Source organism: Gobius niger (assembly GCF_951799975.1).
Source record: "Gobius niger genome assembly, chromosome: 22".
NCBI classification, from domain to species: Eukaryota; Metazoa; Chordata; class Actinopteri; order Gobiiformes; family Gobiidae; genus Gobius; species Gobius niger.
Window position 1 is genome coordinate 6,869,308 of NC_136873.1, and position 24,586 is coordinate 6,893,893.

The 24,586-nt window shown below is 40.9% G+C and overlaps 1 protein-coding gene across 1 annotated transcript in view; it reads left to right on the forward strand.

Annotated features, from left to right (window-relative positions):
- LOC306981570 (uncharacterized protein) overlaps positions 1-24,586 on the forward strand; it is a gene marked incomplete at its 5' end in the record, with an annotated part of 139,220 nt that overhangs the window by 60,345 nt on the left and 54,289 nt on the right. Inside the window, 3 exons of the mRNA XM_079581178.1 lie at positions 947-1,139; positions 7,498-7,641; positions 7,758-7,835. Coding sequence (XP_079437304.1) covers positions 947-1,139; positions 7,498-7,641; positions 7,758-7,835 — 415 coding nt within the window. The remainder of the gene's footprint in view (positions 1-946; positions 1,140-7,497; positions 7,642-7,757; positions 7,836-24,586) is intronic.

Genomic DNA, 24,586 nt, shown 5'->3' on the forward strand with positions numbered 1-24,586 from the left:
TCATTTTAGCTTTAAAAGAGTCCAGGTTTTGTATTTCTCTCAGCTCCACGGGAGGCTGTTCCAAAGCCTTGGAACTATCAAGCATTGGCTTAAATGACTTGAATTGAGGAAATGTATCTTGTTTTGAGCGGTTTTCACTCATTCAGACACTTTTCCTGATCGGACCGAGTTTACTTTGCTTGTTTGAGGACATTTCAGACCAGTTCTAGGGTAAATCTCGCTTTGAAATAAGAAAGTAAAGTTGCCAATGAGATGAGAGCAATTTTCTCACCCCATTGGCAAAGAAAATGACCTGAAATAAGGACGAAATGTATCGAAACGAGTCAGAAACATCTCAGAACAAGTGAAATAATCTCGGACAAACGCCTAAGAAATTCTTAACTAGTCAAAACAACTAAAGTTCGGATTATTATGCTCAAATTGAGATGTTTATACTGATCTAGTTAAATACTTTTTGCAGTGTGAGCTCTTATTTGCATAATACTGTTTCTTAAAATCCTCTTGAGGGCCAGAGGTTTTGTGCTAGAGGGCCGGATTTGGTCATTGATTGTTCTTAACTTATTGACTGCCAATGACGTCTATAGGCCTCAATCAGGTTTTTCAATAGGAACAGCTGCAGCAAAGCCTTGAGCATGTCTTGTGTTAAAATCTTAGTTGTGCTGCCTAATGCTGCCTATTTTCTACGGACGATTACCAAGAATGGAAAGAGGTACAAGCAAACTTTTTTCTTCAGATGAAAGAAGAGAGTCTAATCTTTCTTTTGGTGGGTTTCGTGTTGACATAGACCAAGGCCTACATTTTCTGTGGGTCTTGAAAAAACAGTAAAAATCCTGAAAAACCTGTCAGGTGCCAGCTCTCTGATTTTAAAATGGCTGACAGTCAATGAGTTAATCTTTATGCACCATGTCTTCTCCATTGTTATGTTTTCGTGAATATGTGTGCTCAGGTTTCCCGTCGCGGGCCTCTCTGACGGGTCGTGGCATCGCGTGGCCGTCGGCGTCTCACTCAAACGCCTGGCTGTGTTCGTGGACTGCTCCCTGCTGGAGACCGTGGACTGGGTCTCCTTTGGACTGGGCATCGGCCTGGACTCGCTTCTCATGGTGGGAGGGACCACCGGCGCCTACGACACTCCCTTTGAGGTCAGTGATTAAAGATACAGCTGTTTAGACACGTATGACCTGCCTTTTCACTCAACACACTCCGAAAAAACAGGCAAGTGGAGACCTGTGACGGCGCTCTTTTAATCTTACCACACACACTGCTTAGAAACCACTGTTTGTTTTTATGATCTAAATCCTGGAACCTGCTCCAGCCTCTCCGCGATACATCAAATTATACAAGTGAGTGTTTGAACAGGGGCAGCACTGAGTCAGCGGAAACTCTCTTTTATAGAAAGGATGACTCTGGAGCCATAACTGTACTTAACCTGAGATTACAGGCGTCTGGACTGATGAGGGAGCAGGTGCAGTTTCACACATTTCGCCCCTTTAGACCTGGAATATTATGGGAGAACATGGTGGTGCTTTACTGGAAAGACAATCCAGTCCTCCTGTTTTTTTGTTTATTTCTGGATTCTCTTCTTATGCAAAAAACATAAACGGGGAAATCAACTAGATCTGTATAAACATCTCAATTTGAGCATAATAATCCAAATTTTAGTTGTTTTGACTAGTTAAGAAGTTGTTGGGCATTTGTCCCAGATTATTTCACTTGTTCTGAGAAGTTTCTGACTCGTTTCGATACATTTCGTCCTTTTTTCAGGTCATTTTCTTTGCCAATGGGGTAAGAAAATTGGTCTCATCTCATTGGCAATTTTACTTTCTTATTTCAAGCGAGATTTACCCTAGAACTGGTCTGAAATGTCCTCAAACAAGCAAAGCAAACTTGGTCCGATCAGGAAAAGTGTCTAAATGAGTGAAAACCGCTCAAAACAAGAAACATTTCCTCAATTCAAGTCATTTAAGCCAATGCTTGATATTCAGTGATGGACTGTAGGACGCTTAGTCACCCAACAATATTGAATAATATGAAATAAGCTGCTAACCGCTCGCCCGGAGCTAACCAGCTCCTTAGCAGCGCATAGATCCGGTGAAAACAAGCATTATGCAATAATAACATCAATACAGCCGTAACTATATAAAGCAGCCTTTGAGATGATCACACACTGAGCCGGGCTTGATGCATTAGTGGTTTATTGTGGACTTTTCATCAACAATGAGCTGTAGGCGATTGTAACAAGCTAACGGGGCTAACCTGGAATAACCATTGTCCACTGGCACAAATAATAGTCCTTTATTCAGACATATGGGCTGTATATGAGCTTAAATACTAGGGAGATCCTTGCGTAGATCGTGTGTATAGCTATAGTTGAAGATCCAGAGGACATGGCAGTAACAAAGAGGGACTAGTTGGAACCAAAACCGCAGTTCTTTTTCAGTCCAGAGCTCCTTCCTACGCTTCAGAACACATTCAAAATCACTCGCCCCTGACGTCTAAATCAATCAGTGGTTTTGTAAAGCCCAATATCACAATAGGAGTTTCCTCACAGGGCTGCACAAACCATTAAGGCAATAACTTTGCTTTAAAATGCTTGTAGAGACCCTTATTTGTCCCATTTTTGTCCCTTCTGACTTGTATCATCGAGGAGAGAATATATATTTCGAGAGCAAAGACATAATTGCTTTGTTTTTGGAGAGATTCTCATTTTAATCTTGCAATCTGAAGCATGTTTCATTAAAAACGCCACATAATTCTGCAAAAGAACTCTCCCCATGCACCTGCTTTCCCCCTTCCACATGTTTTATCACCGCGCAGAGCAGACAGTCTGGCTTCATCTGGGCGACCTCTAGACAATGCATTAACACTCGAACATCTGGAATCGTTCTGGCGCTCTCCGACGGACCCTCCATCTTTTCGGTTTCCTCTGGTGACAGGTGTTCACGGGGCTCTGAGGACACAGGCCTTTCCTTCGCCCGGGCGCTGACAGGCTTCTCTTTAGGTGGTGCTCCAGACACAGGCAGGAGGACGGAGCGAGGGGAGATGAATGGTGTATTAGATGTGCAGGGATGATGATCGGGGAGGGATTTAGGGGTGTTGATGGTTGTTGGTTCTGCTGCTTTGGAGATGTGGAGGAGGTAGGGCGGGAAATCATTCAAAAAAACTAGTCTGGTACTGAATAAGATCGTGACTGGGGCCGACTGAGGCGTGGTTCATTACAAGCAGCACTCGGAGCCGTTCTTCTATGGCACCTTCACATTATGTTCCTAGTAAGTAAGTAAGTAATCTTTATTTATATAGCACCTTTCACAGGCAAAGGCCACAAAGTGCTTCACAACACGCTCTGCCTCGTCTTCTTCCTTAGAATCGATGTGAAATTGAAAACAAAAGCGAAATTGCCTTGAAATGTCTGTTTGAGCGGAGTTTACTTTGATACAGTAGATCAACACACACGCCCCTAGCACCAAAACAACAACAGTTTTCCATAAATAAACCACACCTGCCTTCAAGTGCCACAACACCAGGTCTAATCTGAGTTTTAAGGAGACGTTTCCATCGTGTGTCAGTCTTTACCTCCTGATGATGCTCCTTGTGCAGCCACAGCTCAGTCCAAAAGAAAGAAGCACATTTTACAGGAGGCAGAGCAACTTTTTTTTTTTTTTTTCCAATTCAGCCGCTCCAAGAATCCTGCAGCTGTAGCGCAAATGTTCCAATACGCTACAGTTTTCTTGCAACTGCTGCATAACTCTGCAACTCCTCCACAGCCGATATGACAGTTTCTGATCAATTAAGGGGAGACGCTACAGGCAAAACTCCATTTTTTCAGTTTTCAGGTTTTGGGCCAAATTGGTCTCTGAACATACAAGCTTTCACCCGGAAACCAAAAATATCCCTAATCTTCACAATAACATGTTTAAATATTGCGCTGATTCAATGTTCCCCCATAGACTTATATGGGAGAATGCAATTTCAAGGGCCTTTTTCTCAAAACACATTTTTCTGTCATTGTGGCGACACTATGTCCACGTCAGTCGGACCTAAAGACTTCACATTTTCCAGCCTTGGACTGAACAATATTTGGAAGATTTTTTCAGAGGGATTTTTTATTATCTAATCCCTAAGCTCCATTTATTGAGTTTTGAATGTCAAAAAATAAGGCGAAAATTACATTTTTGGAAACTTTTCCACTTAAAAAAATGAAAATTTTAAAACATTATTTTAAAACTAAACAAGAACCCTAAACCCCCTCAGAAAAAGTCTTGGTAACTCATTTATCAATAAAATGAAACCATACATTTGAATGTAGCTCTTTATCCATTATTCAGATTTCGTCGCCTAACAGATGGGAAATTTGGGGCATTTTTAGGCATAAAACACCTTGTTCTTTTATGAAAAGATAAAATGACAGAAAACTTGCAGTGTATTTTTTTCTCACATTTATGCCAGTGATCGACAGCAAAAGCTTCAAATTGATATCTGTAAATATACATTTTTTCCCCATTCACCTGCAGTGTCTCGCCTTAAATCCTGTACATTTCGTAACTTTGCGCATTCTGTCCCGCCCGCTCACCTTGGATCTGCAGCAGCGGAGGGACACTTTTATTTCTTTCATCTTTATTAAACATTGCGCTGTATCCCGCATGTTACGCGTTTACAGGAGAACCCCCCCCTCGCAATCAACCGCCTTCCGCAGGTCTGGGGAAAGCATGGGGAGGGGGCGGCACCACAACATCACAATGCGAGTCTGTCCCCCCTCCTGCCCACTTTTTGCGCCAGGTATGACACTGAAGATTGCAAGGAGCGCCACACGTCTGCTCTACAGCCTGCCCTATGAACCACAAGATCTGGCCCTCTGTGTTTTGATGCCTCTTTGGTCTTGAGATGGCTCTAAAGAAAGTTATGTGGTTGTCCTAGCAGTCTCCCACAGAGTACTCGCTTTAACATGAGCAGTACAGTAGTGCTTAAAAAAGGAGGAAATATGAAATTCCTCCTCGTGTTTGGGTGCCTTGATTTCCCTTATCAACAAAAATAGAACAAAACACTCACACAAACAGGTAATCCTATAATGAGATGTTCCTGACCAGATTCACTGACAATTTATCTCACCTTCTTTATTTCATCTATGTCGTCTGCCACACGCTCTTTGTTTATACGTAAGTTTTATTTTTTTTCTCTAAATCATGACCAGGGAAGCGTGAGTCCAACTGTTCTCCACCTCGTCTGGTTCCAGTGTTTGGATCCCGTCTGTTTTACGCCTATTATAGGATTACTGTGTCTCAGGCTCAGTTTTGGGACAGTGAAAGCGAAGATGTTATCCACGACGGCTGGATTTAGAGGATCAGCTCGGACAATTGTATCTGTCAACAAGGCTGCAGAGAGACTCGCACCAGTCGCCCGTGAGTCAGACCTCACACTGCTTTAATTATATCAAAGTGAGCAACAGTGTAACGATCTTGGACACAAAAGGGTGTATTTAGTGCTTTTTTTAATACCATCAGCTTTAAACTGACAGGACAGACAAACATGGAACAAATCGTTATGTTTCTTGTAACTTTATACAAACAGCTATTACTATGAGCCAAATCACTTAATTATACACTCACTAAAGCAATATTTTCCAAACAGTGTCAAACAGACGTGGCTTTGTGATGCACAGACATTCCTGAACAAAAGATGGAGGAATGTCACTACGAGGGCTGGGTTTAATTAGTCGAGGCAGATTTTAAAAATCACTTGAATCGATTCTAAGGAAATGTATTTCAATTGGCAATGACTTTGGAACTAAATGAGACAAAGCAAAGTTACAGCGTGGCAAAAAACAAAGATTTTGTGGTTTATTTCCATTAATCTTGCCAGACTTCAGTCTGATGTTTATGGTGGCAGCCATGTTGTTTACTGTCAAAGGCCAGGGCGTCACGACACACATGGCCACGTGAGGCCCTCAAGTCTTAATGTAAATATTTTAGTGATGAGACTCGATGAAAACATTTTGATCAAGTTAATTACAGGTCTGTAATTAATTAATCACAATTAATTGAAAACCAAAACTAAAAATGTTTTTGCACCTAAATTACAGACAACAAACACATTTTGGGCCAGATGTTGTGGCGGCGTTCACGTCTCAAGAGAAAACGAGCTTCAGCCTCCGCTGTGGTGCGGATCGGCGTGAACGCCAAACAAAACAAATGCACATGTTCACCCCCCACTCCCCCATAACCGCTCTCCAGGCCACGGAGTCGATCTGGTTGGAGGAAAATGTGTGTCTCCACCCACTGAAATACGCTAAGTCTGGAGTGGCAAGATCACAACATTTTTTTAACAGAACACGTAGATTCTATGATTAATGAACTCCACTTTTGTGAATGATTGGCGGCTGAGGTCGAACCAATCACCACCGTCACAGAGACATAGTTACGTCACTCGCGGCTCCACTCTGTAGTTCTATCAGGGCCGGCCCTAGTTTGGCGCCCTTGGCAAGATTGAACTTTGGCGCAAAAAAGAGGACGGTTAATCTGCGTGTTTCTTCTTTACCCTGTGTGTTATGGACAGGGAATAGTATGGTAGCGCAAGGAAATCGCTGAATAAGAACCACAACTGCGGGGGAGACATGGCCACTGCAGCCCATAGCAGTGGCGTCTTCAGCTCCTGTGACTTTAGCAAGCTAGCTAACCAATGCTAACAATGCTCATCATTTTTCAATCCTATACACTAAGATAAGAAGTGAACTTATCCGGCAGTACAAGAGCATGACTTGTCCACACAACCTTGCTGGTTCCATTTAAGAAAGCTTGAGTTTTTTTTTTCCAATTTCTCTGGTGCTTGAGCTTCGTTAGCTGTCGTGTCCCCTTCGTTGCATATTTTAAAGGGGGAGGTGTTATGCAAAGTGGACTTTTTCAAGCTTTACATCATGTTATTATGTCATTCCCTCATTAAAAACATGCCTGAAGTGTTGCCTTGGCACATTCACGTATTTCTGAGTAATCTGTAAAAACTCTGATGGCGGCCATTTTAGGGATAGCTTTGCCTGAGTCCTCCTAGGAACGCCCCCACCTCCTGGAGACGCCTCCGAGCTTTCGTCACCAGCCGAGTAACCAACCACTGCTCCTCAACAGAACCCCCTCCCCACTGATGCCACAGACAGCGTGTGGAGGGGGCGTGTCTAAAGGCTCAGAGGTTCTTAAAGAGACAGAGGCCTATTTCAAGACATTCACTACAGCCATTTTGAGAGAGACATTTTATACAAGGCAGTTATTCTAATTTACTGCATTTACAGACCGACAGAAGGTTTGGTCATCATTGTAGTGTGATATAGACTGCACTAGTATTGCACCAAAAAGAGTCACACACTTCTCCCCTTTATAACATGTCGTAGCTCTGCTTCTTGACGGAGCTAGCGATAATTAAGGAGGCGAGGCTTTTGTGAAAGGTCAACTGCATCACGGTGGTTGGGAGCGCTCCTCCGGCTGACTGATGCTGGACATATTTCCTCTTTGTCTGCAGGGCGACCTCCGGCAGCTGGGCTTCGTGATGGGCGATCCCGACGCGGCGCAGAGCCAGTGCAGCCGGCGCTCGCCCCGCTGTGACGGGACCAGCTCCAAACCTGTCCGAGCCCCGCGCACCGACAGCAGCAACAACAGGCTGGAGGTGAGGACAGGAGACGGCACATCCATCATGTTCTTGCTGCGTCTGCCTCGTCTTCCTCAGGTGTTAGTGGCTCTTTCAGTTCAATTTCATCTAAAACATTTCTTTCTTCTCTCTAGAATTTACTGCTGTCCTCAAACGACCTGGAGGACCTGCTCGGGAATCACGAGGAGTCGTTTCTGGGCTTCAGCCGACCTGTGAGTAGGTTCTGGTGGACATGTGGAAAACACTGCTCTCTGCAACATTAGGTGTCACACATAAACAAAGGGGATTCGATCCAGCTGCTGAAGCACAGGCAGATGACGGAGGCTCACAGCGTTTTCTTCAAAGACATGCATGTAATCTGTCTGTGAAAACTTTTATGGATGTTCAAAAACAGCACAACTTTGATGGAGAGCAGGGGTGCCCAAATTTGGCCCACCGAAACAATTCTGTTGGCCCGCCAGAGAGTGACCTACTTTTGCGCTGCGTGTGGTAAATACTAACTCTCTTCCATTCATCCTCAATGGTAAACATGGATGCAGTACACTTTTTGGCCACCAGCGTCAAATTGGGGGCGCTGTTTCACTCCTTTCGCAAACGTTAAAGGAATAGGCCACCGTTTTTACATACTGAGATATGTTCTTACCTAACCGTAGCCGAGTTAATATATCCCCGTCTGGTCTTTGTCCGTGCGCTCTGCCAGGCAAACGGAGCACATACGCAGCCTCTCCCACATGTCATATAGCTCCAAAAAAGCTCACGATAGAAGCTACCAAGCTCTTCCACGTGTTCCCTATTTAAATAAAGTTACGTGAAGTGTTTTCATGCGAAGTATATTTACACAGAAATGTAACATGTCGATTTTATAAGCAGATAAAAAGGGGGACTATATTGTGAGGCGTAATGATACGAGGAGCACAGCGTCCGCGCAGTAACTCCTAAAGACTTCCCCCGCTCACTTCCGCCAATAGAAGCTGCGTGACTTGTACAGAGCCTTTTACAACAAGCAGAAAATATATTTTCGGAAAGTGCTCTCGCATTCCTACCTCATGGTAGAGGTCCTGAGTCCTGTGTCGTCGTCCGGGGTGAGTTGTAAATCTGTGAAACATTACTACACTATATACTTTCTGCTTGTTATCACAGCCCGGCACGATGCACGTAAAAGGCATTGTTCACAAGTTATCTACGCTCCTTCAACTGTTCTCTGCAGCTCTCTACAAGTCACGCAGCTTCTATTGACGGAAGTGAGCGGGGGAAGTCTTTAGGAGTTACTGCGCGGACGTTTTGCTCCTCGTATCATTACGCCTCACAATATAGTCCCCCTTTTTCACCAGGATCTCAATTTGTAAATAGATCGGTGCTCGTCGAGGTTCCAGCGTGGGTCAAAAATATATAAAATTAAAGAAAGTGGGAGTGAGGCACGCGAACACTGTTGTGGTGTCTTGGTGTTTATCACAGAGCGTTGTAGCATTAACTTTCAAATCAAATCAAATTCACTTTATTTATCCGTTAGGAACTTCATTTGCAGGAGAAGTGCCAGTACGGGCCCGATAAAAACAGTACATCCACAGACATTCAACAACATACAGCAATAATAAATACATTAAAAAAACAATATGATGGGCCTTTGATAGACCAAGGTCCACACAGTCATTTATTCAGCAGGCGGATGGAGGTCGGGAGGAAAGTGGAGGTCGCCCTCTTTGTCCCCAGAGGGAGGGACCTGAACCTGCGCCCTGACGGCAACAGGGCGTAGTGAGAGTGTAGAATATGTGAGGAGTCTGTGGAGATCTGGGTTCCTTTCCTCAGAACTCTGGAGTCATAGATGCTGCTGAGTGAGTCCTGCTCCTGACCCATGATTTTATTGCTGATTTTGATTATTTTATTGAGCGTGTTGCGGTGGGTGAGAGTGAGTGAACCAAACCACACAGTGATGTTGAATGTAAGGATGGATTCAATGAAACATTTATAAAAAGAGGCGAGAATGGACGGGTGGACTTGGAGTTTGCGGAGTTTACGGAGAAAAAAAGAGGCGTTGTTGTTATTTTGAAAATATGTGTTCAGCGTTGAGTTTGAATGTGAGTTTATGGTCGATTATGGAACCCAGGTATTTTTATGAATGAACCTTTTCTATTATTTCGTTGTTGACAGTGAGTGAGGGAGAGCTGGAGTGGCCATGTTGGAAGTTGATGGTCATCTCTTTGGTCTTGGATACATTCAAATCCAGACAGTTCTCCCTACAGCACCGTGAGAATGAGTCCAGTTCAATTTGCAATAATCCGTGTGTGTTTGTAGTGTCCATGATAACTGTGTCGTCTGAGTACTTGAGTAGTAACTTTCCCTGTTTTCCAACTTTTATTGCAAAAGTTGTTGATGTCAACAAAGGTACGTGTTCAAAAATGACTTATAAAATAATTGATGCTGAACTGACACTTTCAAAATGATCTAATGTTGCATTTTCTTTTTGTTAACAAATGAATGAGGCAAAGTCACTGTCGGTGCTGTAGATACTGGTGTTTTTTTTTTACATTTTGTTCCACTAAAACTAGGCTTTTGGCAGAGTTAACATTTGTTTTAGATAGAATCTTAGATAGATAGAAATGCAAATGTGTAGGCTATTGATAAATGAAATAAAGCAACTATTATTATATGCAGTTACAGTGGGGAAAAAAAGTATTTGGTCAGTTTCACATAGACATTCAATTGGATTTTGGCCAAATATTTTTTTTACCCACTGTATATGTGCTTCACGCCCTCTTCCCACAGCCACTTTTTCATTTCGGCCCTCGGAGACCAAAAGTTTGGGCACCTCTGATGTAGAGCAATAGAGAAGCAGGTTGCAGAGACAGTGACAGGAGATGGGAAATTCAGCCATCCGGGTCAAATTTACCTTGACTTTGGGTATGGTCCAAGTAGAAGGAAGTAGAAAAAAGTCAGCTTGGTTTACTTGCACTGCAATTAACTAGATCAGTATAAACATCTCAATTTGAGCACAATAATCCAAATTTTAGTTGTTTTGACTGGTTAAGAAGTTCTTGTGCATTTGTCCTAGATTATTTCACTTGTTCTGAGACGTTTCTGACTCGTTTCGATACATTTCGTCCTTATTTCAGGTCATTTTCTTTGCCAATGGGGTAAGAAAATTGGTCTTATCTCATTGGCAGTTTTACTTTCTTATTTCAAGCGAGATTTACCCTAGAACTGGTCTGAAATGTCCTCAAACAAGCAAAGGAAACTTGGTCCGATCAGGAAAAGTGTCTAAATGAGTGAAAACCGCTCAAAACAAGAAACATTTCCTCAATTCAAGTCATTTAAGCCAATGTCCTTTTCCTATTTACCTGGATGATAGTTTTCTCAAACCTGTTTTGATGCATTGTATGTTGGATAAAGCTTTTTTTTACTCTTCTTGACCAAAATCCCTCTGGGCTCAGCCGCTGCCGCCTCCTTCGTGCAGTCAGACTGTGTTCAAGATGTGTTAAGATCCAGGACAGGGATGTTTTCAGCTTGTACAGATGCAATAATTTGATTTTACTATTGTGTTACGGTGTTAGATCTTCTGTAATTGAAAAAAATCAACACATTGAAGCCCCGTCGAGAGGGTTAACCCCCTCAGGCCCATAGTGGGACATGTCTCTGTGTGTCTGACCTGACTGACTGCAGCTCTATCCTTCTCCACGGGTTCATCTGCCAGCGCTCCCTCATTACGATGGTGTAATAACAGGGCGCGCTCTGTTGTCACTCCGGGGCCCGGGCCGTATATATATCTGAGTGGTAAAAAACGAGATTAAAACCGCACAAACAGTAATACAAACGCAGAAGAAAGACCGGCTTTCATCCAGCGCCGCTTCTCTGTAATTTGGCCTCTTTGCTCCGATATTTACTGCGTCTCAGTCAGTCATTTTCATTCTTTCTTAATCCTTTGGGGATATTTCAATTGTATTTGCAGTATGTACGATGGGTGTTCGTCTTGCGTGGTGGGAAGATCATACTTTTCAAATGAGTAGAAGAAAATCATGATGAATATACGGCTGTGTCAGTGGTGGTACAGAGGAAGGCAAAGTTTACAGTCCTAGTGCAGGTTGTGAATACATGCGTTTCCAATGACATCACGCATAGGTCCGGCGGCCATTTTGAATACCGAAATATCATTATGCGGGCTAAACTAACTCACTGAAGAGGAAACAGAAAACTTTTCTCTGTTGACATGACAAACTGTAAAAATCACAGAGTCTCAGTCTGAGTCAGTGTTTAAGCTGCACAAGACGTTAGCATGCTAGTGGTTAGCGACTGTCAACAGTTTATTAATCAACTGTCAATGGCTTCAACACAAACACATGTGTGGCTCATATCTATGAACACTGAGGAAATGCTACAGTAACAGCTCAGCTCTGACCTCTGTCACATGTTGTAGTGTGGTTTGGAGAGGTCAGAGCTGAGCTGTTGAAGCTAAATGCTAACCGGTAGCATGCTAACATCTTAAACACTGACTCACTGGTTTCTTCACATAAACGTGCGTCTCTGGGGCCGTGTTTTTACTGTTGTCTTCTTTGAGCAATGATTACGAGTTCATAAAAATCCCACTGTCAATCGGTTGTGTTTCATTTATAGAGTAGAGATATTGTTACATGTGGTAGTGCTACATAATGCTACTTCGGTATTCAAAATGGCCGCCATAACAACAAAGGTCACATGACTGAAAGACTGAAAGTCCCGTGCAGTGGGTGGGAGGTGTCCATGATGGAGGTGAGCTTAGCTAATGCCCTCCTGCCCCTCACCTCCTCCACAGAGTCCAGAGCTGGCCCTCCTGACCAGCTTCAGTCTGTTCTTGTCCCGCTCTGTGCGGCCCGGGGCCCAGCACACGGCAGCGTAGTGGAGAGCAGAGGCCACCACAGAGTCATAAACAGTCCTGCTCACTCTGAAGGACCTCAGTCTCTTCAGAAGGTGGAGGCGACTTTGGCTCTTGGTGTTGTGGGACCAGTCCAGTTCATTGTTGAGGTGTTGAGGCTGGAGTCGATCACCATCTCTTTCATCTTACTGGTGTTCAAGTGTTCAGTAAATATGGCCTTTTCTTATATGGTTCATGAGATAAATGTTTCAAAATAAACTTACTTACCGACCGTGGTATCTCTGGTACAAACTAGAGGTCGACCGATATATCGGGCCTATATTTGGGTATTTTACAAGATCAGCTGTAGGGGCTGTGAAACATCGCAATGAAAATCGGTCACACCTCGGATCGTTTTCTATATTTTATGTTTTACTTTTGCTTATAATTTGGGAACCATAAAAGATACAGTCTTACCGTTTTTTGTTTTGGAATATGCTGATTTCTGTCTTTAAACCAAGCGTTGAAGTATCTCCTAAACTGTTGAATAAATCAGCCCTGTGCCTTTAATAAAGCGCCCCCTGCTGTCACAGTTCAACAGTGACACATTTCACAGTTTAGAAGCTTCACATACACAAGTCACTCGGAATAATCGGCCGTGCATATTGGCATCGGCAAATAAAACTCCCCAAAGATCAGCATCAGCCTCTGTTTCAGGCTGTATCACCATGCCCATGATTAGGACTGACCCAAGATCAAATAAAGTGTCATCAGCTACTATACTTGTAATCAAACACAGTATTTTTTGCAATGTGGGTGAACACATGTGTAAAAAGCAATAATATACAATATTTAGTTACTTGAGATAGACTTACCGATTTACTTGCTGACCTGTTGATGTCACAATGGACAAATTTACATGCACGACATCTCGACTCTACTAGTTCACTGCAAAAAGTATTTAACTAGATCAGTATAATCATCTCAATTTGAGCATAATAATACAAATTTTAGTTGTTTTGACTAGTTAAGAAGTTCTTGGGCGTTTGTCCTAGATTATTTCAGTTGTTCTGAGATGTTTCTGACTCGTTTCGATACATTTCGTCCTTATTTCAGGTCATTTTCTTTGCCAATGGGGAAAGAAAATTGGTCTTATCTCATTGGCAATTTTACTTTCTTATTTCAAGCGAGATTTACCCTAGAACTGGTCTGAAAAGTCCTCAAACAAGCAAAGCAAACTCGGTCCGATCAGGAAAAGTGTCTAAATGAGTGAAAACCGCTCAAAACAAGATACATTTCCTCAATTCAAGTCCTTTAAGCCAATGCTTGATATTTACTTTTTGTAGTGTGAGCAAAGAAGTTAATGTCCAGGCCTGGCTACATCCTCACAGACACTGCACTGACTCCACTGAAATCAGTATCTTTTTTAAGTCTTCTCCTTGATCATGAGAATGAAACAATCCTTGAGCCACAACATTTGTTCCTTCCTGCCAATGATTTGCCCTCACAGACATTAATCTCTGTCCAGACGGACGGTTGAAAAGTCTAACTCATTTTCTTTATTTGCTGATGTTAAGTATTTAAGATTAGTGGCTGTAATTCCCCTGGTGAGGTGTGATTATGGCGCGTGTGTCTACTCGCAGTGCCATTCGGTGACGGCGGAGAGATTTTGTTTACATTGGCCCTCACTCCGTAACACATGTTGGAAATAGAAACACCGGCCGCCTAAAGGCTCGGCTGGTTTGAATTTACTCTCTCGGGTCAATGAAAAGTGTTTGGGCCAATCAAAACCATTCGGACAGCCTTACACAGCCGACAGTAGGGCTCTTTCTGGTAACATGCCTTCATGCTGATGTAGTGCTCACGATCTGTGTCCACAAGAACTAAAGGAGAAACACTGTCGTCAGTCGACACATGTGGTTCAGATCTGTCTGTGGCAGTTATTGTTTTAGAATAAACCCATCCATGTTCTAGTGTTGTGTCTGATTTGTGGGGAATTGTGGATATGCAAAACAGGCTTTGACCAATTACACATTATGTTTGGCATTAAAAGGCTCCTAAACAGTGCAGGCGTTTGTAAAGTGATCGTTCTCAGCCATGGCCCACATAGTCTAGTAAGAAAATCTGAAAAAGGGCTCCGTTGACACTTTTGTGGTTTCTGGAATGTTAGGGGTTGGCAACCTTGTTTTTTTGTTAAAGGGGGGGTATTATGCAAAATCGACTTTTTCCACCTTTACATCATGTTATTCTGTCGTTCCCTCATTAAAAACATGCCTAAAGTGTTGCCTTGGCACATTCACGTATTTTTGAGTCATCTGTAAAAACTCTGATGGCGGCCATTTTAGGGATAGGTTTGCCTGAGTCCTCCTAGGAACGCCCCCACCTCCTGGAGACGCCTCCGAGCTTTCGTCACCAGCCGAGTAACCAACCACTGCTCCTCAGCAGAACCCCCTCCCCACTGATGCCACAGACAGCGTGTGGAGGGGGCGTGTCGGAAAGGCTCAGAGGTTCTTAAAGAGACAGAGGCCTATTTCAAGACATTCACTACAGCCATTTTGAGAGACATTTTATACAAGGCAGTTATTCTAATTTACTGCATTTACAGACCAACAGAAGGTTTGTCATTGTAGTGTGATATAGACTGGTGCTATGGGACTGAAAAAAGCATAATACCCCCTCTTTAATATAAGATGTTGGGAACATATTTCATGAATCGCCTTCGTTTGTTTTTTATTGAAGAAATAAGAAGAGAATGATTACCAAAAAGTCGCACTTTAAGTCAGATAAAATGAAATATCTGCAAGTTTTTTCATGAAATTTGCACTGTATGTGTAGTTTCACATTATCTCACCTCGCTGGTAGTCTTAGATTTATAAATTTAAAAATAAACAAATTATGTCCGTTTTTTCATAGTGGAAACAAGATGGCTGCCGTAACTGAACTGGCTGATAGTCAGTTCAGTTGTTGTGTCTTCAAAACTGTACCAGATTTTCTGAAATAATTTACACTGTATATAGACTATATCAACCTCATGAAGTGTGCAACATTTCATCTTCATCGGTTAATGAATAAATAAATTACATTAAATTTAATCTGTGAATGTTAACTGAAATGGCTCATTTCCATCCATGTACTGTTGTCACATAAAATGAAATATCTTCAACATAAAATTAGATTTTCTCATGAAATTTGCACTGTAGGTGTAGTTTGACATGATATCACGTCACAGGAAATTTTTGCTTTATAGGTTTAAAAATGAACTAATTATGTCGTTTTTTTCATAGTGGAAACAAGATGGCCGCCGTAACTGAACTGGCTGATACTCAGTTCAGTTGTTGTATCTTCATAATTATGCCAGATTTTCTGAAATAATTTACATTGTATATAGACTATATCAACCTAATGCAGTGTGCAATATTTCATCTGCATCGGTTAATGCATAAATAAATTACTTGAAATTTTGTTGGTGAATTTTAACCAAAATGGCCCATTTTCATCATGTACTGTTGTCACATAAAATGAAATAACTTCAATATAAAATAAGATTTTCTCATGAAATTGGCACAGTGTGTGTGGTTTGATGTGATACTATCAACTCTCAGGATATTTCGGCCTTACAGGTTTGAAAATCAACAAAATATGTGAGTTTCATTAGTTGAAGAAACAAGATGGCCGCCGTTAACTGAAACGACTGCTATTCAGTAAAGTTGTAACATCTTCAAAATAACACCAGATTTTCAGAAAAGAAATTCACAGTATATAGAGTTAATCAACCTAAAGCAGTGTACAAAATGTTATCTTCATACATTAATGCAGCTTTGAGAGAGTGGGGCATGTATGTTTACTGTGGAGGCGCAGGCAGGTCGGCGGATGGGGCCCCTGACTGCCTGATGTCCCACGTTATGCTTTTGGACGAGTCCCGACAAATGAATACACTACAAAGAAATCCGTCTGGAGTGTGCCATAACGCAGACACAGGGAAAGTGAATTAGCTGCCCTGACTTTGCTCACGGCGGCCTGGCTTCCATTAGGTCCTGTCACAGTGAGTGCTGAGGGCTTTGAGCGAGTGGTGCCGCAGCTCTTTGAAGCCTGGCTTTTGTGACTGTGGCGTTTCCCGTGGCCTGGTCTGACAGGTGCTCCCCTCTGAGACGGACAGAGATGTTAAACACTGGTGAGGTCAGGACCTTCGCTAAACACTTAATCACAGAGCCACGGCGATGAACTCTAGACCCGTCGATGGTTTGCAGTAGGGCTGCTCGATTATTGAAAAAATAATAATCCCGATTATTTTTGTCATAATTGAAATCACGATTATTCAAACGATTATTTGTTGCCTTTAAAAAAAATCCAGCAAAAAAGTGACAAAAATCCATTAAAAAAAAGACAAAAATCCATAAAAAAAATTACAAAAATCCAGCAAAAAAAGACAAAAATCCATACAAAAAATTACAAAAATCCAGCAAAAAAAGACAAAAATCCAGCAGAAAAAAGACAAAAATCCAGCAAAAATAGTGACAAAAATCCATCAAAAAAAAGACAAAAATCCATTAAAAAAAGACAAAAATCCATAAAAAAAGACAAAAATCCATAAAAAAAAGACAAAAATCCATAAAAAAAAGACAAAAATCCATAAAAAAAGACAAAAATCCATAAAAAAAGACAAAAATCCATTAAAAAAATTACAAATATCCAGCAAAAAAAGACAAAAATCCAGCAGAAAAAAGACAAAAATCCATTAAAAAAAGACAAAAATCCATAAAAAAAGACAAAAATCCATAAAAAAAGACAAAAATCCATAAAAAAAGACAAAAATCCATTAAAAAAAAGACAAAAATCCATTAAAAAAAGACAAAAATCCATAAAAAAAGACAAAAATCCATAAAAAAAGACAAAAATCCATAAAAAAAGACAAAAATCCATTAAAAAAATTACAAAAATCCAGCAAAAAAAGACAAAAATCCAGCAGAAAAAAGACAAAAATCCAGCAAAAATAGTGACAAAAATCCATTAAAAAAAAGACAAAAATCCATTAAAAAAAGACAAAAATCCATTAAAAAAAGACAAAAATCCATTTAAAAAAAAGACAAAAATCCATTAAAAAAAGAAAAAAATCCAGCAAAAAAGTGACAAAAATCCAAAAATTAAAAATTAGAAGAAAAAAAAAAAAATGAAAAAAAAATTGAAAAAAATTGGGGGAAAAAAATATAATCGTTTTTTTGCGATTATGCTAATTTTGTAATCGTTTACTGTTGTAATCGAAATCGTAATCGAATTTCGATTAATTGCACAGCCCTAGTTTGCAGGTCTTTAATGGATCTGCCCAGAGCACTCAGTGTGTGAGGAAACCTGTTTAAAGGGGAATTATGCAAAATCAACTCTAGTTACATTGTTGTAAAGCTAATACTAGCGCCATTGTCTGACAGTGGCGACTTCCACTGAGGGGAGCTGATCAACATGGCACTTTATAGTCAACAATAGGGTAAAAGTTCAGCTTGTTAACAGGAGGAACCATTACATTACGGGCCGGTAAGTCCTTGGTACTTAGAGGTAATTCTAGATACTTATGGTGGTACTTACAGTGGTAGTTACTAGTGATTATAGTGGTAATTCTGTGTACTTATTGTGGTACTTAAAGGATGCTATAGTGAGAATTGCAAGGTATGTACTTCTAGATACAGTGGTAACTCTTAGTAATGAAGGTTCTTGTTTTCCCTAATGCTGTTTTATGTTGTTTTATAGTCACACAATCCTAGAAATTACTTCTGTTTGTAGAAGTACCATATTTGCTACCTATGAATTGCTGCTGTAGTATCCTTGGATTACCAATAAGTACCGTAGATGTATCACTGAAACGACTAGAAACTATCAATTACTTTCCTTTCCTTTCCCTTTTCCTTCCCTTTTCCTTCCCTTCCCTTTTCCTTCTCTTTTCCTTCCCTTTTCCTTCCCTTTTCCTTCCCTTCCCTTTTCCTTCCCTTTTCCTTCCCTTCCCTTTTCCTTCCCTTTTCCTTCCCTTTTCCTTCCCTTCCCTTTTCCTTCCCTTCCCTTTTCCTTCCCTTCTCTTTTCCTTCCCTTTTCCTTCCCTTTTCCTTCCCTTTTCCTTCCCTTCCCTTTTCCTTCCCTTTTCCTTCCCTTCCCTTTTCCTTCCCTTTTCCTTCCCTTTTCCTTCCCTTCCCTTTTCCTTCCCTTCCCTTTTCCTTCCCTTCTCTTTTCCTTCCCTTTTCCTTCCCTTTTCCTTCCCTTCCCTTTTCCTTCCCTTTTCCTTCCCTTCCCTTTTCCTTCCCTTCCCTTTTCCTTCCCTTTTCCTTCCCTTTTCCTTTTCCTTCTACATTTTGAATGAAGTATTTTCTAGACGGGCACAATATTGTAAGTTATACGACAAAAACATTCGGGCTGAGGTGTCCAGAACTCGTCTACAAAGGCCCCAAAACTTCGCTTCTCTCCGTGCTCGCCCCACTGCCTTGAGGTTTCCCCGCCGTTCAAACACGAGCACCTGTCACGGCGAGCCCGTAAATCAGGCCCGGGCGGCGTGATTGTGCGGCGCTCCCTGTTCCGTGTCCCGGCAGCTCTCCGGAGGGGCCTCCTTCATATAAGAGCTGTCAAACAATGGCTCCCCGCTGCATGCCGCGGCACACACGCTGGGCCAAGCGGCGCTCACGACCGAAGCAGGCGCAGCAAAAAAGTGATAAAAATTCAGCAAAAAAGTGACAAAAATCCAGCAAAAAAGTGATAAAAATTCAGCAAAAAATGACAAAAATCCAGCAAAAAATGACAAAAATCCAGCAAAAAATGACAAAAATCCAGCAAAAAGTGACAAAAATCCAGTGAAAAAGTGACAAAAATCCAGTAAAAAAGTGACACAAATCCGACAAAAAAGTGACAAAAATCCAGCAAAAAGTGACAAAAATCCAGTGAAAAAGTGACAAAAATCCAGTAAAAAAGTGACAAAAATCCGACAAAAAAGTGACAAAAATCCAGCAAAAAATGTGACAAAAATCCAGCAAAAAAGTGACAAAAATCCAGCAAAAAACCGACAAAAATCCAGCAAAAAAGTGACAAAAATCCAGCAAAAAAGTGACAAAAATCCAGCAAAAAAGTGACAAAAATCCAGCAAAAAAGTGACAAAAATCCAGCAAAAAAGTGACAAAAATCCATAAAAAAAAGACAAAAATCCAGCAAAAAAATGACAAAAATCCAGCAAAAAAGTGACAAAATCCAGCAAAAAAAGTGACAAAAATCCAGCAAAAAAGCGACAAAAATCCAGCAAAAAAAGACAAAAATCCAGCAAAAAAGTGACAAAAATCCAGCAAAAAAGTGACAAAAATCCAGCAAAAAAATGACAAAAGTCCAGCAAAAAAGTGACAAAAATCCAGCAAAAAAGTGACAAAAATCCAGCAAAAAAGTGACAAAAGTCCAGCAAAAAAGTGACAAAAATCCAGCAAAAAAGTGACAAAAGTCCAGCAAAAAAGTGACAAAAATCCAGCAAAAAAGTGATAAAAATCCAGCAAAAAAGTGACAAAAGTCCAGCAAAAAAGTGACAAAAGTCCAGCAAAAAAGTGACAAAAATCCAGCAAAAAAGTGACAAAAATCCAGCAAAAAAGTGACAAAAATCCAGCAAAAAAGTGACAAAAATCCAGCAAAAAAGTGACAAAAATCCAGCAAAAAAGTGACAAAAATCCAGCAAAAAAGTGACAAAAATCCAGCAAAAAAGTGACAAAAATCCAGTAATAAAGCGACGAAAATCCAGCAAAAAAGTGACAAAAATCAAGCAAAAAAGTGACACAAATCCAGAAAAAAAGTGACAAAAATCAAGCAAAAAAGTGACAAAAATCAAGCAAAAAAGTGACAAAAATCAAGCAAAAAGTGACAAAAATCAAGCCCTTTTTTTAGGGCACTTTTGTCACTTTTTTGCTGGATTTTTTTCGCTGTATCCTTGGGCAAGACACTTCACCCACATTGCCCCCAGTGTCTGCGTACATTGGTGTATGAATGACAGTGGAAAAGCGCTATATAAGTTGAGACCATTTACTTTTTAACCCACTGTAGCTTCAGCTTCCCCTGGGGGAGACTGACATCTGCGCCAACGGACCCTCTGACCCCCCTCATCATTCATCCTGGCCTATTGTACATGTTTTTGTACAGGGGAGAACATGTACGGGGGGGCATTTAAAAACAAACTGAAGCTGTTTATAATGGCAGTGAAGTGAGGGTAAAATGGGGGTGAAACGCTCAGTCTTTTAAGAGACGTGCTGCTGCATTTTAAGCTGGAGACACGAGTGCCAGCCCCTAAAACAACCTGTTTTCCTTGTTTCCTTAGTTTCTCTGGTTTGTTTTTCCTGCTTCTTCATTGGGAATGAGCACCAGATGTGACATAAAGATGTGAACATTGCATAAATGTTGTTTCAGGCTGTGCCCTGAGTTGCAGACTCCTGACATATAGGCCAACAGACAAGCGGTGCATTTTAGTACATGTAGGCCAATTGTTTTGATTGATAGTTGTATTTGAAGTATGTAAAAGTCATTATTGAGTGTCTCTAAGGGCTGTGGGCTATACATCACCTTGTCATAGTGCAGCTAATCCCCTGAGTATGATGTACATGCCCCTTCGTACAGCGTCACCTCTCAGCCCTGTGATTAAGTCCGGTCATCTGGTTTTCTGCAGTGTTTGTAACCAAATGCTGTCGTCATCGTGGAAATATGAAATGATCCGAACAGGTAAGTGTAGATGGAGTAATCGACCAGTGGAGCAGAGCCGATTGAGCTCCAAAAATCCAGCAAAAAAGTGACAAAAATCTAGCAAAAAAGTGACAAAAATCCAGCAAAAAAGTGACAAAAATCCAGAAAAAAGTGACAAAAATCCAGAAAAAAAGTGACAAAAATCCAGCAAAAAGTGACAAAAATCCAGCAAAAAAATGACAAAAATCCAGCAAAAAAGCGACAAAAAAGTGACAAAAATCCAGCAAAAAAGTGACAAAAATCCAGCAAAAAAGCGACAAAAATCAAACCAAAAATCGACAAAAATCCTGCAAAAAAGTGACAAAAATCCAGCAAAAAAATGACAAAAATCCAGCAAAAAAAAGACAAAAATCCAGCAAAAAAGCGACAAAAAATGACAAAAATCCAGCAAAAAAGTGACAAAAATCCAGCAAAAAAATGACAAAAATCCAGCAAAAAAGTGACAAAAATCCAGAAAAAAGCGACAAAAATCCAGAAAAAAAAGCGACAAAAATCCAGCAAAAAAGTGACAAAAATCCAGAAAAAATGACAAAAATCCAGCAAAAAAGTGACAAAAAGCAACAAAAATCCAGCAAAAAAGTGACAAAAAGCAACAAAAATCCAGCAAAAAAGTGACAAAAATCCAGCAAAAGAGTGACAAAAATCCAGCAAAAAAGTGACAAAAATCCAACAAAAAACACAGTTACACAATTGTATTGAAGATGGCAACTTTTTTTTTATTAAGTTGATCAAAGCACTACAAAAGTGAGACAGACAGAAATGACAAACAATGCAATACAATAAAGCATCAAAATCTGAGGCTGTGTCAAAGTGTGTTTTCAGAAGAGATTTCAAAACCATCTAAATTTGACTCGCCTTCCACCCCACGTGAGTTAAACAAAACCAAAGTGTTAAACGTATTCGGTGAGCGAGCCGTGGAATGTGACCCCCATGAGTCATAAATGAAGCTGAAGATGGTCGGAGTCTGCGGGCTGTGCAGATAAATCAGATGTGGATAAAGGAGGATAATGGTACATTGTCAGACAGCCCGTCAGCATTTCAGGCTCCTCCATATATTACGTCCCATCTTGAGCGTTATTTAGATGTTTTAAACTACTTTGGATGCCTTACTGTTACTGTTTCATGTGTTGGGTCATGAAAAGATCCAGCAAAAAAGCGACCAAAATCCAGCAAAAAAGCGACAAAAATCCAGCAAAAAAGTGACAAAAATCCAGCAAAAAAAGCGACAAAAATCCAGCAAAAAAGTGACAAAAATCCAGCAAAAAAGTGACAAAAATCCAGCAAAAAAAATGACAAAAATCCAGCAAAAAAGTGACAAAAATCCAGCAAAAAAGTGACAAAAATCCAGCAAAAAAGTGACAAAAGTCCAGCAAAAAAGTGACAAAAATCCAGCAAAAAAGTGACAGAAATCCAGCAAAAAAGCGACAAAAATCCAGCAAAAAAGCGACAAAAATCCAGCAAAAAAATGACAAAAATCCAGAAAAAAAGTGACAAAAATCCAGAAAAAAAGTGACAAAAATCCAGAAAAAAAGTGACAAAAATCCAGCAAAAAAGTCAAGCCTGGCTTCCTTCGGCCTGCTGCCTGGAAAAAAGTGTGAGTGAATGTAACTATTTCCTTGAGATGAAGTGCCTCAGTAGGTAAAGTAGGTGCACGGTAGCGCAGCGGTTAGCGCCTCCGCTTCACAGCTAGAAGGTCCCGGGTTCGATTCCCACCAGGACGGGGCCTTTCTGTGTGGAGTTTGCATGTTCTCCCCGTGTCTGCGTAGGTTTCCTCCGGGTACCCCGGTTTCCCCTACCACTAAAAACATGTGCAATAGGTGAATCCTCCAGCCAGGTGATTCTGACCATCAGCCTGGCTCCACATCATGGAGACGGGTCCCCGGGCGCGGCACTGCTGTCGACCACTGCTCCTTACGGGCTGCCCCAGTGGCATCGAAGGATGGGTTAAATGCAGAGAACAAATTTCCCTACGGGGACAATAAAGTTAACAAACAAAAAAAGGGACAATCTCACAGGCCTGGAGACTAGTTGGAAAATCTCAAAGCGACGTATGGATTTTCTTGGTATCTCTCCGGTTGAGGACAACAAATGGTGTTTCTAACATTGCCACAACTGCTTGCGACCACATAGACCTGTGGGAGACCTCTCTGGCCTCCAACGAGTCTCCAACAAGTCTCCAGGCCCCTTTGTCTGCAGCTCTCCTCCTGTGAGATGGGCCTTTAAGAGTAGAAATACTCTGTAAAGCAGCTCAACTCTTTCCATCTTCGGCGTCTCTTTCTGAAAACGAAGCGCATCACATCGTCACATCTGTGCTTGACTCTCTGTGCCCTTCATCGGTCTCATTAACACACGCCGCTCGGTTCAGGACCGTGTAAATCATGGACCTCCGGCGGTGTGGGCTGCTTACCCCATCGACGTTTCCTCAGCTGTGGCTCTGCGGCTTCACCAATCTTCCTTCTGAGATTTGTTTGATTTCTCTCATGTGTGAAACGATGGGGGATTCCTTCTCTTGGCTGGAGGCGGGGAAAGATCGCCCAAGTGAAGCTTACAGTTTGAAGCCTCCGTTGGTTTACTATGGGAAATGTAAAATACTGGAGATTAAAGGATTTGGACTCGACAGTGTTGGATATAGCAGTTGAGATACTGTTTTCTTTAGCAAATGTTAGTCCATAAACAATCTTGAGTGGCAATGATTCCACATTTTTTTCCACATTTTTTGAATCTCACTGGGCTGATATCAGGACTAGGGCTGGGTAATGGTTTTTTTCCGGTACCGGTGCCTGAACAATACTTAACCTCTTACCACCCGCCTAAACCAAATGCATTCTGTCCTTTTTGGCTGTTATATAGGCCTGTGTAACACCTCATTTGAAAGCTAAGACCCACAAAACTGATCTTTTTCCTTGTTTTGTTGCTGAGTTGTGTCACCTTTTGTATGTTTTCTCTTTGTTTCTTTTTTTTTTTCATTTTTGTCACATTTTTGTTGAATTTTTGTCACTTTTTGTTGAGTTTTTGTCATTTTTTTGTTGAATTTTCGTCATTTTTTTGTTGAGTTTTTGTCATTTTTTTGTTGAATTTTTGTCATTTTTTTGTTGAATTTTTGTCATTTTTTTGTTGAATTTTTGTCACATTTTTGTTAAATTTTTGTCACATTTTTGTTGAATTTTTGTTGAATTTTTGTCAAATTTTTGTTCAATTTTTGTCACATTTTTGTAGAATTTTTGTCACATTTTTGTAGAATTTTTGTTGAAGTTTTGTCACTCTTTGGTTGAGTTTTTGTCACATTTTTGTTGCGTTTACATCCTTATTTCTTCTCATTTTTTGTGGCTATTTTGGTGCTTTTGTCCCAGAAGCTTTTTGATTAGGGTAACGTCAAACTGGAGAAAATGGGAATCCGTTCAGGTG